Source organism: Odocoileus virginianus, chromosome 26, assembly GCF_023699985.2.
Source record: "Odocoileus virginianus isolate 20LAN1187 ecotype Illinois chromosome 26, Ovbor_1.2, whole genome shotgun sequence".
Taxonomy (NCBI): Eukaryota; Metazoa; Chordata; class Mammalia; order Artiodactyla; family Cervidae; genus Odocoileus; species Odocoileus virginianus.
In genome coordinates this window covers 30,103,216-30,123,033 of record NC_069699.1, presented here as the reverse complement: position 1 = coordinate 30,123,033, position 19,818 = coordinate 30,103,216, and the positions used below count along the sequence as shown (strand labels likewise).

The 19,818-nt window shown below is 40.0% G+C and overlaps 1 protein-coding gene across 3 annotated transcripts in view; it reads left to right on the top strand.

The window, feature by feature from the left end:
- The window catches only part of TAFA1 (TAFA chemokine like family member 1), a 501,734-nt gene that overhangs the window by 397,771 nt on the left and 84,145 nt on the right, over nucleotides 1-19,818 (top strand). For 2 of the 3 annotated variants that reach the window (XM_070455703.1, XM_070455705.1), the window contains exon 3: nucleotides 738-878. In XM_070455703.1, the coding sequence (XP_070311804.1) occupies nucleotides 738-878 (141 nt within the window). The remainder of the gene's footprint in view (nucleotides 1-737; nucleotides 879-19,818) is intronic. The other variant, XM_070455704.1, reaches the window with a different exon arrangement.

Here is a 19,818-nt window from a genome sequence, read left to right as displayed (position 1 = left end):
GAGCACCTGTTAAGAACCTAGCAGAGAGTGGCATACGTTAGGTTGCCAGTAAATGCTGATGAGAGCATGGCTGATCTGTAATAATTAAGTGAAGCCATATGCCTTGGTCTGTAATTTGAGATTCCATTTGAAGCACATACTGATTTTCCTTTTCTATCACTTTTGGGTGAGATCTGGATCGGGGAAATGACTCTTCAACTAGATTTTCTATTCAACTCCCTTGAGAGTGAGTGGGTGCTAGGAGGGAAAGCTCATTTCAGGGCAGTTTTCTTTCCACTTCAGGTTCTCTATCACTGGAGTGTCAGTTTCTGGTCATTAATCAGAGCTCAGAGAATTCTAAACACAAAGATAATGCAGGAGTGAGCTCTCCAAATGCATTTAAATCTTGTAGCATCTTTACTGTGTGTTATCTCCGGGCATTCACTGTTCCACTGCCTCTCCATACGTGCAGCCCAGAAGAGCTGCCTCTTGAGGGCTCTTGGTTGTTGCTGTTTGTTGCGTTTAAAATGTGCCCTGATGCCTGTCTTCTCCCAGATGACATGACACATCCCTTGTATGCAGTCTTGTACGCATGTATAGATACATGTTGTAGGAGAGAATCCCATAGTAACTTCACTTTATGGAAACCCTTCCCTTTACGTTTTTCACTCTCCCAACCCTTCCGCTCACACATGCACATACCTGAATGGCCACTGAATGATCTCTAATCAGCATCCCGCTTCTTTCTCTCTCGCCAGAAGGAGGGACATGTGAAGTGATTGCTGCGCACAGATGTTGTAATAAAAACCGCATTGAGGAGCGGTCGCAAACAGTCAAGTGTTCCTGTCTACCTGGGAAAGTGGCTGGAACGACAAGAAACCGACCTTCCTGTGTCGATGGTAAGTAGCTGTTTTCACTCCTCTCCCTATGGGTTCATCTGTGTCGTTGTGGTGTATAATATATATATTTTGTTTCATCTAAATATGGTTCAGGATAATAAATAAGGTGCCTCTGCAGTTCTGCAGAGTTAGACAAATACCAGCCCTTTGCATAGAGTTTGAATTCTTGTTTCTCTGGCTTTAGGTTTTTCAAATAGCTGTATTTCAAATGTGTGTTAGAGAAGATAAGGTGAAGGAATTTCTTCAAGTCTATGAGTTTGAGGGTCCAGATAATTTTGAAATTGATTTTGAATCGAGTTTATGTATAATGATGATGATCAATGTAGTAAAGATAGTAATATCTGACAGTCATTCAATCTGTATTTAATGAGCATTTACTATATCCCAGGCACTGATCTAGGGCTTCATATATATTCAGGAACAGATAGATGTGCCCTGAGAGTTCACCATTTGCCATTCCCTGTCCTAAACATTTCTCATGCATTATTTTATTTACTCATCCTAACAATACCATCTTTCTTATCTCTTGCTATGTAACAATTTACATTCCCCCTGAAATTAGCAGCTTTAAATAGCAAACACCATCTCACAATTTCCATAGGTCAGGAATTCAGCTTGGCTGGGTGGTCCTGGCTTGGGGTCCCTTCCGTGGTTGCAGTCAAGATCTGAGGACTTGACTGATGCTGGAGGATGGTTTTAAGACGGCTCTTCACAGAGCTGTGAGCAGGTGGCCTCTTTTCCCTTCCAAAGGAAGCTAGGTGTCCTCACACCATAGTGGCTGGCTTCCTGCAGAGTGAGTGACCCAAGAGAACAATGTAAAAGCCACAATGTGACTATGATAGAGCCTCAGAAGTTATCCTTTATTCTTTCCACAATATCCTATGGGTTATATGAGTCAACCCTATCTGTCCAGCATGGAAGTGGACGAAAAAGGCTTGAAAACCTGAAGGCAAGGACCACCAGGGTAGATACACTTTCCCTGCCTTTTTAAACATGAAGGAAACTGAGACTTAGAGCAGTTCATTAATGTTCCATTGGTCCCATGATTGGTAAGTTGTAGCTCTGCTAACTCTTGAGATGAAACTAACTGACCATAATACCCAGTCTTGACCACCATCTGTAAACAATGTTATATGCCTGTCAAACAGAGAGTCCACAGTTCAAAGGGATAATAGATATCTCTCCCCATCTTTATCTTTCATCATTTTAGAGCCAGATGTGAGTTGACCTTCAAAATCTTCAGTAAGGAAATCAGGACTCAGAGAAGTGACTCACTTGCTCTGGTCATAGAGCAGGAATTTTAAGCTAAACCTCTTGACTTAGGTTCCATGGTCCTCTAGATATAGATGGAGAAAGATACCTTCTAGATTGGCTCATGTTGTGTTTTTTCATTGTGAATCATTAGGCGGTTAGAAAGGAAACACTCACACATAAACTAGACCAAGAAAGGCAAAAGTTATTTTTTAAGAAAAGAGAGAAGTCCTGGGGAACTTGGTTATAGGAAATTCAGCCAAATGTCATGGGATTCATAAGCTATTTAGGCAGCCTCCATCTTATTTTCTTTGTTTTGATCTTTCTTTCCCTCATTCTCTTCTGTGTAGACTGGTTCCTTCAAGGATTTTATCTTTTGCTCTCCCATAACTTAGGGATTGGTATAAAGCTTTTAATTTCTGTGGGACCAACTCTGATCTCACTTAGCATCATGGCATACAAGTATATTTGACTCACTTCCTGTATCTTAAATGCCATCTCCAAAAAGACTAAATATGATTGACCTGGCTTGGGTCACATGTTATTCTTTGCCCAATCAGCCACAGCCAGAGGGACAAGCTCTTGGGGCATTCTGTACCATGGGAAGGTCAAGCTTTTTTTTTTTTTTTTTTTTTTAGAAGATGTGAAAAGGTTAGATTTAGGAATGCACTGTGATCTGTAGTTCTCAATTAGGGCAATTCTCAGGAGCCATTTGACAATGTCTGGAGACAATTTTGGTGCAGATATCTGTCACAACCAGAAGAGTGCTACCAGCATCTGGTGTGTACAAGCCAGGAAGCTGCTCACCAACTTACCATGCTCAGGACAGCTCCCACAGCAAAGGATTATCATGCCACCAGTGTCAGTAGGGCTGTGGTTGAGAGACTTGCACTATGACTTTTTGGTTATTCTAGATCACAGTCAGTACCATAAGGCACCTCCACTGCAGGGAAAGCAGGCAGCTAGACCAGAAAATCCATTGCATCCTCTTAGAGGAGGAAACTCTTGGCCCCTGAAGCCAATAAACATTATAAAACCATAATTTCTCGTCTTCTCTGCCAAAGAAAGCAGTGAGTCTCTTAACTATGAATCTCCATTTTGTTTCCAGTTCCTTTTTTTTATCACGAATTACCTAGAGATAGAATTGCCTTCTGGATCTGAATGGAGAACTCAGGGGCCAGTGCATTGTCTGTGCTGACACAGGGGGAACTGGCATTTGGCTCTAAGTTTCTCTGCGAAGTGAAGCCACATATCGGTAACTTCTGTTTCTCGGAACAAGTCTGTCTGACTTTGGAAACTTGGAGCCCTTTAGTGTAGTAGGTTTAGGCAGGAGAGCTGTTGGTGTCTATCTTCTGAGCAAAAGTCAATGAAGTACAGCATATTCTATAGCCTCGGACTCATTGTTTCTAATTTCCAAAGCATCCTACTCCTCAAAAATCTTGGAATCCATTGGCCTGTATGGTAAAAAGTGTCTGTGCTACTTTGATCAAAACTCTCTTAAGGCCTGTATCTCTACATGCAAATTGAATAGGAAGTGGGTATATAAAGGAACAATTCCAGTGTAGTTATTAAGACCATAAACTATGAAATTAGACACGAGTGGAATCCCAGCTGTACCAGTTGCTAATGGGATGATCTTGGGCCAGTCATGTTGCTTCCTAACCTGTTTCCTCATCTGTCAATGGGAATAATGATTGTTTCTGCTTCATGAGGTTGTGGTGAGAACTAAGGAAATCATATGTATAACGTGTTTTGTCTAATGTCTGGTTCTCCTCAAGTACTCCTTAAATGATGGTATCAGTTTTCTGTCTTACTGACAAGTGTGGGTAATGCTTAGAAACAGACATTATTTTCTGAAGTTTCATTTCATAGTAATTCAATACAATGGCATTTTGGCCACTATATTTTCTTAGAACTGCTTCTAAGTGTTTATACTGGATATCGCTAATGATGGTCTGTCTTCTTCTGAAATGTATATTCATTATAAGAATTTTGAAAACTACAGTACATCCATACATTAAAATCACCCATAATATTATTGCTTTGTAAGAAGGTGAGTATACCTTCTTTGAGGTTGAATCCATTAAAAGAAACTCACAAAGTAGATATTTTATTGAACTAAAATGTTATAGTACTATTTGATTGACAGCTTGTTTCTATTAATATATTGAGTTAGCCAAAATAGTCATTTGGGTTTTTCCATAAGAAAATGAACATTTTTGCCAACTCAATATGATGAACATTTTCCAACTTAAAACATACTCTTAAAAAAACATTTTTGTTAATAGCTACACAGAATTTCAGGGTAGGATGTACCACCATTTATCTAACTATCTTCCACTTTGGCATATTTATGATGTTTCATGCATTTCCCTTCTCATCCTGCAAATGGATAGAAACGAGTTTCTCTCCATGACAACAGTTGACAATCCAGATACCACATTTGCCCTAAACATATTTTGTTCTACATAGTGCATTTCCCAGGGTAAGTGTTCCAATTGCTGTTATTTGCTTTCCTCTGAAATTGCAGGTCAGTTGCCTTTTTTGCAGTGTTTCCAAAAACAGAGGCACAGCTTGATTTTTCAAAATGCTTATATTGGATTGTTTGAAGATTCACAATCTGAGACCAGATTATTTTAAATGGGGCATACATTTAGCAGTATAACCTTAGCAACTCATTGAAAAGTATAATGCATGATATTTGGAGAGATATTTAAGGAGTGGACTTTTAGTTTAAAAGTGATATTCTGTTGACTAATAATATCAAAATACCAAAAATACACACTCAACAACCTAAATTTTCATAGTCTTCTGCAAATATTTTAGAAAGCATTACACAATTGAATGTGTGCCTAGTACTATTCTGAGAGAATATAGTTTGTTACACTAGAATTCACATCATGTTGTGTTTTTGTTAATTATTCTATAACTCAAAGTAAATGGAGTGGACCCCTTGTTCAAGATCTTTGCTTGAGATCATCTAAAAATGTAGACTCCATAATCTCCAATTACTTTCCAGAGACTAAATTTAGGATACAATAAATAAGATGATGATGAAAGAAGCATAATTATTTATTTAAGAGAAGAATTTTTCCAAGCAGGTGATGTAAAACAAACAAATAATTTCTAGGAGGCCTGTGAAGTTGTATCTTATTATTCTAATTGATCTATAGTGGCATTAAAAGAGTATGAAATTTTTAAAAATAATTGACTATAAATAGAAAAATGGTAACAATAATAAAAAGAGTGGCTAACATTTTCTTGAAGGCTTACCATGTACCACTTTTCCAAGTCCTTCAAATCTGTTTATTCAGTTCTAATCCCAGCCCTATAAGGTGTAACCTTCGATTATTTTGGTTTTACTCACCAGGAAATTGAGGCTCAGAGACTGAGTGACTTGTTCAAAATCTTACACCACAGTGGCAGAGCCAGAAGATCCACCTGGGCTATCTGACTCCAAGGGCCCCGTTTAGCAAGCATAGGCAAACCACAATCTAACAAACACATGTTCTATTCCAAAGGCTTTCTTGCAGAATGCCAAAACATTTGAGTGAGAAGAGACAGAAAGTCCGACTATGACGGATACTTACAGAAACATTTAGAACTTTGGGCAATACTTTCCCCTTCCCTTTCTGTGTCTTCGAGATGGTTGATTGATTATCCTTCCTGAGGTCATTGTCATCGAACAGTTAGAAGCATTTGTGTAAATAATGGTTTCAGTTTTGTAGAATGATTGAAGCGTCATTGTTTCTGGCAGTGGCTGGGGGAAGGGGTGGGATAAAATGACTGTTTGATGGGAAGATTGTCATGCAGTTGTCTCTATTTTGTATTTTATTTTCATGTAGTTTATGTTTCTAGCTTAGACAAATAAATGGAAAATATCATTGTAACTACTGCTTAGTGAGGACTTTTCATTCACTGTGAAGTTTTAGTGTCAATATAAGTAAAAAAAAATCTCCATGATAAGTTGATAGGCCTTCCTTTCTCATTCCTTGTAACTTATGACCATTTCAGTGACTGATTTCTAGCTGATTTTACCTGGTATTCTTGTCTTCTTATACTGGGATTACCAGCCAGAGATAACAGCAAGAAGAGACCACCTCACATCATAAAACCTTCTAACTTTCTCAGATACAGAAACCCCAGACTATTTTGTTTTTAACCATTAGTGTACATTAATATGATGAAAAAGGCGTCATACTCCCGGCTGTTTTCTTAAAGAGAATCTTCCAAAATATATCACTACGTTTTGTTCCCGACTTATCACGACTAGGTTTCCAAGGTGAAAGCAAAAGAAACAAAAGGAAAGATACACAAAGACTCAGACCCAGGAAAAGAAACAGAATTACAGGAAAGGAGGCCCATAGTCAGTGAACTAGAGGGACATACAAAGAACAGAGGGGCCTGGGAAAGAGGAACCAGGGAAGACGGGATAAAAGAGAGACAGAAGACAATGGATGCCTAGAAGGAATATTAAAACATCTATCCTTGAAATTACTTCATTCATTTTTCCAAACAACTTATTTGTATTGTCTCACAGCACATAACTAATTTTAACAAAATAAAGTGTTATTTGGTAGATTGAAACTTTATTTTTTTTTCAAATTGTATTATTTGAGATTCCAGGAGCAGAATCTCTCTAAAACTTGCTTCTGAAGATTGCTCCTTTGGAAAATACATAATAAAATTTTCTTGACAACATGCCATTGTATTCCCATCATGAATAGATAGATCAGAGAACTGAAGTAAATTTGAAATTCAGTAACAATTTTCTGTAGAATAGCATGAAATGTGTACAAGAAATATTCCATATATAGCCCCTTCTTAGCCTTCTGAACAAGATAGCATGTTAAAGGCCTGAGAAGCTCTGCAGACCAGGAACCTGTAGAACTTTAGTCCAGTATTCCCTAAACATATTTGACCATAGAACCCTCTTCTATGTAACACTTGTTTATATCCTGCAGACCCAATGTTCCATGAAATGGAGCCATGTTTGGGCCATGTTGGTGTTAGACTATTTAGACTGTGTTTTTGTTTTTGTTTCCAGGAAAGTGTTTTAGGTCTTCCAAGACCAGTCGATAATTCCTTTGCCCATAACTCAGTATGTTTCCAAAGACTGGCTTTTCCAAAGACCAAACGGTGCACAACAGGTCTTGGTAGTAATGTGGTTTATCACATTTCAGTGGCATGTCAGGGTCAACTTAGGTTTGGAAAGCATCTAGAGAACTTCCAGGGAAATGCAGTATGAAAAACCTTAAGCCCTTATTTTTATTCACACATATTAAATATTTTAGGGGACAGAGAAGATGACCTGTTTTGGCTCTGCCATTTGTTACTCAACATACACACATACCAGAAGACCAAAATAATGAATTGCTATGGTGGACTAAGGCCATACACCACAGTAGCTGTCTATGGTCCCTTCATTACAATCTCTGTTTAAAGTTTTTCTCACTCTTTCAAAGCAGACTCTGGCTTTTTTAATAGACAGAAGTCTGAGTTCAACTGGTTTCTTCATGAGCTGTTGCTGAAAGGAGATTCTATTGTTCTTGTTAGAAGAAGGCCTTTTATAGCATCATTAGTAAAACTGTTACATTTCCAAGCATGATTTCCAAATTATGCAAATTTTCTTTTGCTCTCCTCCTTGGCACCTATTCCTGCCCAGGTAGGTAAGGAATTCAAGGGTACATTAGTCAGAGCAAAGAGAGGAAGGGCATACAAGAGTTGACAGAGTTTTTAGACCATCTAATAAAAGTGCTGTCTCTCTATTTGTTTCTTGTCAGGATAAAGAGAAGGGTATTCAGTTTTCAGATAGTGCCATACCTCTAAGTGTGGGTATCACTTTTCCTTTTTTAGTTTAAAGCCATAGGTTCCAACTCTGAGAGCCCACTGGCAGAAACTACTGTCAGACCTGTTCCTTGGGTCCTTGACTAAGCAGTGGGAAAATTGACTTTGCTTGCTCTTTGATGGAACACTCCAATTCCCAGAGGATTCACCACTCCCTCTTACACACCAGGCTCTGACACATTGATATTGCTTACCTGATCCCTGAACACAGTGGAATGTATGGTTCCTGGCTCACAGAGCCATTTTCCTAATATTCTAAAGCTAATAAGCATATGTTGTAAGAAATTTGCTCTTTCATATAAAAGTACTAACCTCTTGTAAATTCAAATGTTGTTTAGCTGCTAAGTTGTGTCCAACTCTTTTGAACCCCATGGACTATAGCCCACCAAGATCCTCTGTCCATGAGATTTCCCAGGCAAGAATACTGGAGTGGGTTGCCATTTCCTTCTCCAGGGGAATCTTCCCAAGTCAGGGATTGAACCTACATCACCTGCATTGGCACACAGATTCTTTACCACTGAGCCACCAGGAAAGCACCATAAATGGTGCATCCAAAAACAACAAAGAAAGGATCAAAAATAAGAATAGACCTCCTCCTCTCTTTTTCCACTAATCCTCTCACACCTTAATTGCCATAGAGAAGCATCGCTACCAGATTTCTGTGCATTCTTACAGATAATATCTATGCACATGTAGGCTTATGGATATACACATGAAACTCAATAAATCAAAATGGTGTCACATTATTTTAAAAATGGTCTTAACCTTTTCATTTTTAACATAAGACAATATCTTAAATACTTCACTCTTTCCATAAAAGAATAGTTAGTAAACATGGAAAAATGCTTAAACTCACTCAAGAGAAGAAATGTAAATTAAACTCTGAAATGTAATGTTTCAGCAGTCAGTTATATGCAGAGATGAAAGGTTTAGTAATATGCAGTATTAGGGAGGGAAGAGAGAAAAATTACATATAAATTATACTCAATGATAAACAGCTTACAAACTCAACTAGTTAGCCACTTTCCTTTATTTGGTTCACTGAAAAGGAGGAAGATAAATAGGAAATTTTCTAATGAGACTGGATGTTTGGGGAACATAATACAAATCACATGCATTATAACTCCTTGCCTTAACTTTATTTAGCCACAGTTCTTAGACTTATAATTTACCATGTTTCCTCAATAGGATTGGGTTCATGAATCTAGATATCACCTAAGAAATCTCAGAATTTTGATGTCCTTTCCAGAGAGAAAACGAAATATGAAAGTATATTTAGTGCATATTTCTTGTTCAGTTGCTAAGTCATATCGTTCTTTGTGACTCCATGGACTGCAACATGCCAGTTCTCCTTGTCCTTCACTGTCTCCTGGAGTTTGCTCAAAACCTTGTCCACTGAGTTGGTGATGCAATCTAACCATCTTATCCTCTGCCAACCTTCTCTCTTTTTGCCTTCAATCTTTCCCAGCATCAGGGTCTTTTCCATGAGTCAGCTCTTCCTATCAGGTGCCAAAGTATTGGAGCTTCAGGATCAGTCCTTCCAATGAAAAGTCAAGGTTGATTTCCTTTAGGACTGACTGGTTTAATCTCCTTGCTGTCCAAGGAACTCTCAAGATTCTTCTTCAGCACCACAGTTCAAGAGCATCGGTTCTTTGGCCCTCAACCTTCTTTATGGTCCAACTCTCACATCCGTAGATGACTATTGGAAAAACTGTAGCTTTGACTATACAGACTTTGGTTGGCAAAGTGATGTCTCTGCTTTTAAATACACTAAGTTTGTCATAGCTTTCCTTCCAAGGAGCAAGTGTCTTTTAATTCTGTGGCTGCAATCACTGTCCACAGTGCATTTAGAGCCCAAGAAAATAAAATCTGTCACAGCTTCCACTTGTTCCCTTTCTATTTGCCATCCTTGCACCTAGATATAGTAAGTCCTATTGTAAAGCCCATCTATGTAGACACTTGAGAAACATAAAACTCTCTGCACAAACATTTGTCAGAGTGTGTAAGTTGGGGCATGCATGTGTGTGTGTGTGTGTGTGTGTGTGTGTGTGTAATTATGATGCAACATATCCCAAATCATTGTCAGTTATCTAGCTGGAATATACTTGGTTACAAAGAATTCCAAAATCATCAATAAGAAAATTTTTCTAACATAGCTCCAAAGTCATTGGTTTTCATTTATCTGCAATGAGCTCAGGTGTTTTCAAAGACCTGTTATTGTCTGATATGAAAGCACCTTTAATCAATTCTTTTTTTTTAGAAAGGGGGAAAAATGTTGTTCTAAATCTATGGAGTCAGGTCCTCATCCCTGTAGCTTGGCTCCAGCCAAGATAAGGTAAGATTTCAGGGTCCTGTGTTATTAATGTGCTATCCATATGAATAATGAGTGAGCCTGGTGAATTATTTCACACTTCTGGGAAAATCTATAGCTCTGTCCTTCTCCAACAGCACTGGAAGCTACTGAGGATGCTGGTCCCTTTCTATGTGGAAGATTGTGATGACTTCTTCTAGGAAAGTGATAAAACTCTGTCCCCTTCTGAGGCCCATGTAGAAATTTATGCAGATGAATAGTATTTTGAAAAATCAGTTCTGTATTCTATCAAGCTTCTTGAAGTTTCGAGGGCCTGCTCCCAGCTTAAACAACAAGACATGAATTATGCACCAACCAAAGAAGAGATGCCCAAATGATTTCTATTAAGTTCCAAAGTCATTCAGAAACTCTGGTAGAAAATTGAAAGATGAGAATTTTTTGCCCTCAAACTGATATGGATGCCATGAGCCCAGGGAGGGAGAAAAGAAGGACGACATGAATAGGAAAACTGGTCCACTGAAGCAAAGACAGACATGCCACTCCTGCCAGGGTTGTGTGCCATCACCTCTGGACCCATCTCTCCAGCTGCCAGCAGAGAAACTACTATACATAGTAAGTCAACACACTCTTCATATCCTTTTGGTTTCCTTCCAGTGAAGACCAGCCATGAATAGAAGCTAGCATATTGCACACAAATAGTCCAACAGGAGTCATCACCACCTGCCTCCCTAGTCTTCCACTCTGCATAGGTGTGCTCCCAGGAGGTGAAAAAGGAACCAGGGTCCTTAACTGGTGTGGTGGACATAGAAATGAAGTTCCACACACCGACCACACAAGACTAGTTGGAGTCAAAATGTCCAACTGAACTAGGATACTAGTAGGACATTCTCACCTTCCCCAAGCCACCAGTTTTACTTATAAGCCCTTATGGTAGTTAGTATTCTCATTACTGCTTCATTTAAAAGATTTAATGGTAAAATTCAGTGGCATGCATGCTCAGTCACTCAGTTGTGTCTGACTCTTTGCAACCTCATGGACTATAGCCCGTGAGGCTTCTTTGTTCATGGGATTATCCTGGCAAGAATACTAGACTGCGTTAACATTTCCTTCTCCAGAGGATCTTCCCGACTCAGGGACTGAATGCACATCTCCTGCGTCTCCTCCATTGGCAGGTGGCTTCTTTACCACTGAGTCACCTGGGAAGCCTTAAAATCAACGGACTCAAATTCAAGGTCAGCAGTATTACTTAGGCTGGTATAATGGCTGGGTGGTTAACTAGCCACTCATCCAAGGGAAGACCACATTCCTTCAGGTATAGAATGGCATGCAAGTGCCGACTCAGAAATGATCGTTCATGTTCTTCTTTGGTGCTTACATACCAGCGTTGCTCTGTGCTGGGTACCTGTTCTCACCAGTCCTCTCAGCAGTGGCTCAAGTGAAAAGGGAAGTTACTGTGACAACATACCGGGGTTATCACAGAGTACCGAGAGCAGAGAGTGCACGAAGGAGGCCTCAAGGCAGCTGAAACTGAGGCGAGTCCATATGTACTCACCATAGTGTTCACAGATGATGTTCACCTTTCCTCCTGGGCGCTTTCTAGATATCTGCTTCATTCTCTTATCTGTAAACAAGGGAGGTTAAGTCCATATCAGCTGGCAATGGTCTTATCATCTATATGGGGCACGAGTTATAGTACAAATTTAAAACTAATAATTGTACTAGCTTATAATTATTGAGCTCTTAATAGGTGCCAGACCTGTGTATTACATGTATGACTTTTTGTATTTCTCATAACAGTAGCCTTATAAGACAGGTACTACTATTACCCCATTTTATAGAGGAAGAACCTGGTGCCTTAGAGACGTTAAATCATTTCTTCTAAGCATGGTAGCAGGAGATCTGAGACCCCAAATGAAGAACTGCTGGACATGATGAGTAGAAGCCAGCATTGAAAACCTAGGTAGGAGAGGTTCAGAGTACCTCCCACTTCATGCATTCCCTTCCTTGGAGAATGACAGCATCCTGAAGGCAGCTTCAACAGACACGCTCATCATTCCCATCACATACATTTCAAATCCATCATTTCCTCATCATCTCCTAATTTTAATAAAGTATAAACTTTTCTCTTGACCCTGATTAATCCCTCTGACTAAAATGTGCCCTCAGCACTTCTCTCCCTACCCCATCCCACTGCAAGTTCATCAACCAAGTTATAGCACCAGCTCCAGAGGCCTTTCCTCAAACCTATGCACCCAAATCTAACAGATACCCTTCTCTGTGTCCCTGGTATATCCTGGATAATATTTGTCAGAATTTATCATAATGTAGTATAACTTTCTATTGACTTATGTCTAAAGACACTCATCTGTTCACTCAGTAGATCTCTTCAGAGCATTGACTATGTGCCAGGAATTACGCCAAACACACGTTCACGTAATGATGAACAAAGTTAGTCCCTTGTTCTCATGGAAACTATAGTCCATCTGGGAAGACACATCTTACTATAATCATACATCAGATTGTTCAAGTAGAAACTGCATGTTCTGGAGCAAAGGAATTCAGAGAGGATGTAATAGCAAAGAATCTAAAGGAGGCTGGGAAACTGAGACTTCTGGGAAGAAGTGACAAGAGGTCTGAGTCATGACTTAAGCTTGCTGGGTGAAGAGCATCCCAGGCAGAGAACAGCTGGGCAAAAGCCTTGGGTTTTGATCAAGAATTTGAGGAAATCATCGTGATTTTCTCAAGCAACAGTGAGATCATATGCTAGAAGGGGCGGAGAACACAGGTAGGGGTCAGACAATAGTGTTGTAATTGAGCTGTGCATCTCCAGTTCTGAGTATAGTTCTTGGAACTGAGATGTGCTCATCAAATGTTTAGGGAAGGCAGCAGTGCAGAAATCTGCTGGGGGTAATTGAATGAAAAGTCAACTTGGAACTTGGTGAGTGAGGAGACAGCACTGAGACTCCTCTATTTAGACAGAAACCTGCCTATGTAGTGCCTGACAACAGATTTTAAAAACTCCCTACTGACACTTGAGACAATGCCAAATCTAAGGGAAACACATTGTCTTTTTGATATCCCTGCCTTCCACACACACTGTTATCCACATGGTTGCTGTCACCTGAATGCCTCAGTCTCTCTGGCTGAGCCAGTCACACTGCTGCAGAGAATACTCACAACCACCCCCAAATCAAACAAGCCAAACTTTCCGACAGAAATTGCAAGTCACTGCTTTTCAATTCTCCTGTCTGACTTTAGAAAATATTGTAAGTACTAGGTTCATTATATCAGGCAGGGCATCAGGGTAAAGGGCTGATAATTTGAGGTATATTTAAACATGGCAGCTAACTACAGGCTCATGTTAGTTTATTTTCTTCCTGATTAACCTATATACTCTTTGACTCTAGTTCATTTCATTATGAATTTACAATACCCTAATCTATGTAGCAAAAAAGGAAAAGAAAACTTCCCTAACACATACACCCAATGGGTGCCTGACCAACCCATTCCCGAAATCTGAGGTAGTGTGTAAAAATTCAGATGGATTTATGGACATTATTTAAGTCTGTTTTGTGAAGAAGGAAATAATGAGAAAACTGTTGTTTCTCACATTACTGAGTCCTGCTCCCTTCAAAATCCTCAAGCACATAGAGTTGAGAAGCATTATAATAAAGCTACAAGCACACTATAAAAATTATCCACTGTACTAAGAGCCCTTATAGATAAAGGATAATAATGACTGCAGGAACTAGAAGTTGGGGGGCACCATGTGTCAGGTACACTGCTGAGAACTTTACCAGCATTTTCATGTCAGAACTTTACAACACGAGATGGGTACTGTGATGATTATCCCCATTAACAGATTCATCCATAGAGCCTCATCAGATCCTGCACTTCAAATTATAGGACATTAAGGAGCTTGACTTTACTTATCCTTCTTCTTGTGTTTATATGCTGAGAATTTTTATTCCATTTTAATGCAAATTAAAAGGAAGACCTCAAGCATAGGTATATTCCATCACTGATTACTCCTAGTGTTCCAGGTGGAGACAAAATATATACAAAGAGAAAATTTACATAGAACTTTTGATCAAAGGAGGAGTTTTTCAGTGCACTCAATTATTCAGATGAATAAATGTTACAAATGATCTTGCAGCCTGCTCACTGACTGATTTTTGGTATGTCTTTAAGAGTTAATACCATTTGTCTAAAGCCTGTCATTTTTGACAGTGTCATCTTGCAGAATCTGTAGCATTCAAGAGAAAAATGTCTAATACTACCTCCTAAGCCAAAAATGATAGAGAAAATGGCCCAGGAAAATGCCCACATACCGAAGATTCATTCCATAAACACTGTTGATAGTGAGCATCAGAGACAGGGTGACCTAATGATTATGAGATCTAGGGGAGATGACAGTAAATGGGTGATTTCAAGACTGTATGAGAAGGATTAGCCCAGGGCAATCTGAGAGCCAAGGTGAGGGTGTTAACCCATGATAGGGAAGGGCTCTGGATTGTTTCCCTGCAGAATTAACGTCCAAACTGAGACCTGACTAAGCAGGTAAGATGATACAGTAGTATGTTCAAGGCAGTGGAACAGTTTATGTACAAGTGTGGAGTCAACAAGAGACCTTATGGATTCAGAGAAGTGAAAGATGCTTAGTGGGCCTGGAGAGAGAAGAGCGTGGATTAGGTCTGGAAGAGGTGAGACCAGAGCATTCCCTAGGATGAACTCATGCAGCACCCTGGTAACCAAGATGAGGCATTGGAACTCTGTCCAAAAGTGGTGGAGTCTGGTGCTAAAGGCTTTTGTGCTGATAAATGACATGATTCAATTTCCTGAGAGTTTTTCACTACCTAGCAAAGGAATCAAAAACATTGCTTCTACCATAGCTACTATTCATTGTACTTAAACTTATGTTTCTAAGCAATAGAGAGATTAAACCCAAGAAATGCCAGAAAAGATGCAAGTCAATTCTGATATTTAAGTCAATGCTCGCTCAGCAAAGGTGCATCAAATTTGCTGGCAAAAAAACTCAGTGAAGATTATGCAAGAGGACATGCATCCCAAAGGAAACCTGAGCATCTAATTAGCTGGAGGACTGGAAAGCCCTGACTTGTGCATATTCAAAAGGTCTAGGACAAGAGTCCAAGGTTCTTCAGGAGAACTTCTGGTAATGTATCAAGATCACTATGGCAAGAGGAGAGTTGATTCCACTTAGAAAGAAAAAGTGAGAAAGACTGGGGTGATGATGTCTTAACCATGGGAAGAAGAGATACTTCACACTAGGAGTGTTAAAGGGTACTGTGAATTCACCCAGCTGCACATTACAGTCATCAGCTGCTGCTGCTAAGTTGCTTTAGTCGTGTCCGACTCTGTGCGACCCCATAGATAGCAGCCCACCAGGCTCCTCTGTCCCTGGGATTCTCCAGGCAAGAATACTGGAGTGGGTCGCCATTTCCTTCTCCATACAGTCATCAGAGAGGTTCTTAAAAACACCAATGTCTTGACCACATCCTTAAGTATTTTTATTTCATTGAAATAGGGTGGGACCTGAGTATTTGTATTCTTTGAAAGCTCCACAAGGATACTAAAGTGTAAGCAGATTTGGAAGCCGAAGGTGTCACAGCCCAGAGCATGGGCTGAGGAGGAAGGCAGTGTGAATTGGAATTCCAGCTCTTTCTAGAAATACTTATTTTGCTCTTCTAATTTTTTATTTGCAAGCATCCCATAAAACACTAAAGGTGGCTTTATATGGATATATCCAACACAGCAAGATAAAAATAAAATGTACAGATATGAAGGAAATTTAGCTCTTACCCCTCTGTCCTTATTTTCCTCATCTGTAAAAATGGGAAAAATTAATAGCATCTCTCTGATAGGATCAGCAAGGATTACATAAGTTAATGAGCAAAGTGATTTACAAATTTCTGGCAGATAAGTGTTCAATAAATGGAAGCTGTTAAAGAATCTGCCTACAATGCAGGAGACCCCAGTTTAATTCCTGGGTCGGGATGATCCACTGGCGAAGAGATAGGCTACCCACTCAGGTATTCATGGGCTTCCCCCGTGGCTCAGATGATAAAGAATCCACCTGCAATGTGGGAGACCTGGGTTCAATCCCTGGGTTTGGAAGATGCCCTGGAGGAGGGCATGGCAACCCACTCTGGTATTTTTGCCTGGGGAATCCCCATGGACAGAAGAACCTGGAAGGCTACAGTCCATGGGGTCACAAAGAGTCAGACATGACTGAATGATTAAGCACAGCACATTTCTCTTAAACCAGGTCTAGGTAATAGGAGAAACAAAGACAGGGAGATGGAAATCACAAGGCATATTCCAAGGACACCAATTACTTTGGCTGGCGCTTCAGAGAATAATGGTGGCTTCCCTGGTGGCTCAGATGGTAAAGCATATGCCTGCAATGCAGGAGACCCAGGTTCAATCCTTGGGTCAGGACGATCCCCTGGAGAAGGAAATGGCAACCCACTCCAGCATTCTTGCCTGGAAAATCCCATGGTCAGAGGAGCCTGATAGGTTACAGTCCATGGGGTCGCAAAGAGTTGGACACGACTAAGCAACTTCACTTTCACTTTCTTTCAGAGAATAATAGAAAAAAAAACATTTAGAAAGGCAAGTTGCAGCCAAATTGCTTTCTTGAGTTCCAAGCTAATGTTGGAATATGAGCAAGTGTTCATTAATGAATCATCTAATAACATAGTCCCCAAATATGAGGCAAGGAGGTATACACTATACAAAATAGAATAAATTAAAGGATCACTCAGAGTCCACTACAAAACTTGGATTCTGATTTGAATTTAACACAAATGTGGAACCAACAGATGTCTCTGAAGAGTTGAGATCAAATCAACGTAGAGCTTCAAAAATGAACAGCGAGTCACTGGTCATTGATAACCCCTGGTGCCCAGATGCTCGTCTTCCTGACACCTTGGCTCTCATTCACACAGTCAGCTCCATTTCTGTTGTCCAGATACAACCCACTTTATTAGGAACCTCTAAATAGTGCTGGAAGTGATTTCTGTTCTTTTCCCTTTTCATTTATAAATATTTCCAAAAATGAGTAAAGGTGACTTAGATGGATGCGCCAGACACAGCAGGGAGAAATAAAATGTAAGGCAAACGTGAAAGAAGTCAGGAGGCAGGGAATATGAGGGTAAGAGGCTTCAGAGGAGACTTTAACGAGACATGAAGATGCTGAGAATAGGCCATAAGGACCTATAAATATGCCAGCAGTGGGGTGCAGATTGGCTTAAAGCCTTCTACAGACAATGTAAAGAAGGAAAGAAGATGGGTTACAAGATTCAGAAGGTCCCCAGCTTAATCCAGGCAATTGCTAAAGAGAGAAATAGCTTTTTCTGGAACAATGCTAGAGAAAACTATCTCCAGATCTAAATCTGGAGGCTGCTGTGTAAAACTGTAATAACACCATCCACATCCAAACACCCTAGTAGAGTGTATGACACGTAGTGGCCACCAATACATATTGAGTGAATAAATGATAGAGCAAAGGAAGCAGGGAGGAGACCTTTACCATGCATCACTAAAGCCATGGGATGCTTTGCCAACCTTCCTAGTGTGGGCGGAGGGACTCCCGCAAGTCAGTAAAAGTAATTCTGAAGGTTGTGTGTGCAAAATGGCCCAGTGCAGGCATCAGTACTCAGCTAGTCTGGCTGAAACCAGAAATAGGGACAGACAATCTTCCCTAAAGACTTTCTCTCCACTGAGCATCTGCCAAGTGTTGAGGGGCCATAATTTGATATCGTACTCCTCTATAACTCCAGCTGCTGGATTTGTGGACTTAATATGATAGCGTTCTGTTTCTTACCCACAGCCCAAGTAATTTGTGTGTACCTGAACAGCAGGGGGCTCTCCTCCAGGTAGAGATTCAGAAGTCTCCATCCTTCCGTATTGTGGCTCTGTCAAGGATGGCAGCTGGGGGCATCCACATCAAGGGCAGACAGGGAGGAAAGCCCACTGATTTCTTAGCCAACTTGGCTCAGAAATGGCTCACCTCACTTCAACTCACATTGGTCCTACCCTGTTGTAAGACAGTTGGAAAACAGAATCCCTAGTAAGGCAGGCTCTTCCCAGTTATATTCCTTGCTCTAAGCTAAAATAAGACAGGAGCTCTGGAAGGCAGCTAGTTGTGTCTTCCTCAGTACTTATCTCTAGTCACCCATTATATCCTCATATACACAAAATAAACTTTCTGTCACCCAAAGAGACTGCCTGAAGTTCAGGATCTCCAGGTTGTGCGTAGTTTCTTCATCAGGTCTAAATGCAACTCCTCTGTCTAGCGTCCCGAAACCATTACAGGCGTGATCTGTACCTCACCCCAGCCCACATACTAAATATATAGGTGTTGGAGCAAGGGTAGCATTAGTTTAAAAACTCTCTTTCAGAGGAGGGAAGAAAGAAGAAAAAACAGTAGTCACACCACTTTCTAACAATATGAATTCCTGCTCAGTGGGCATTGTCGGGACTTCTACCCAGGGACTGTGGCAGGGTTTCCTGGTCCCTCTGTCCCCGTGGCCCTGCCTCTGCCTTCTGGGACTTTGTCCTTGTTCATCATCCTCCACGGCATCATCTGAAAGGAGTGGCAGGCAATGTGCCCTCCTTGTGGCACATTTACAGCATACATCTTATTCCTACTAATTTGGGAGCCCAAGAGTTGATTTAAGCGCAAACAGCTAGTTTTTTAAACTCTGAGCAGAGATCCCTCAAACACTCAGAAGGCTCCGATGTACATTTTTCCCCACTAGTGACCACTTCCAATGTTATTTCTTAGAAACAGTTCTCAAGTCTGCTTTATTTCTTTGTTCTCTCACCCTCCTGTGACATACACAATTTCCACTCATGTGCCATTGGACAATAGTAGTCACACGACCCTTCCTGAATGAGGGGAGCCTGGGAAATGTAGCTCTCATCTGAGCTTATCAGTAACAGTGCTATATAGTGGACGGGATTACAAATATTAGATGAAGAGCTGACCGTTGAAAAATCTCTCTCTGAGAATATTTGCAGAAATATAAATAGTCTTTGATGTACATGTAATATACAATGCTCCAATTGCTCTTCTTTTAATTAAAATGAATCTAAGTTCAGTCCTACCTTCATCATTTGCAATCCCTAAAAGCCTAAGCAAGCATTGCTCTGTCCCTTCTGAATATCACATATTTCATAAGATTGTTTTATAGAATAATATATTTAAATGATAAATTATGTAAAATTATGTCCAGTAATTTTAAATGATTGACTTTATCTTGGTAATTATAGTCACTGTCTGTGTTTAAGATTTGTAGTAACCCAATGATAATGAAACAGGACTCTGACGTGCTCTTATTTACATCTTTAAGGAATTTCATGCTTTATAAACTTTGCATTTTGAGCACTGTATTTCCTTTTCAGCAAAACTAACAGATTTACTAAGACACTTGCTTAGCAGTTTATGTATAATACATGGTCTATCTCTGCTATTTTAATTTTGCATTTTATGAAAATGATATCAAA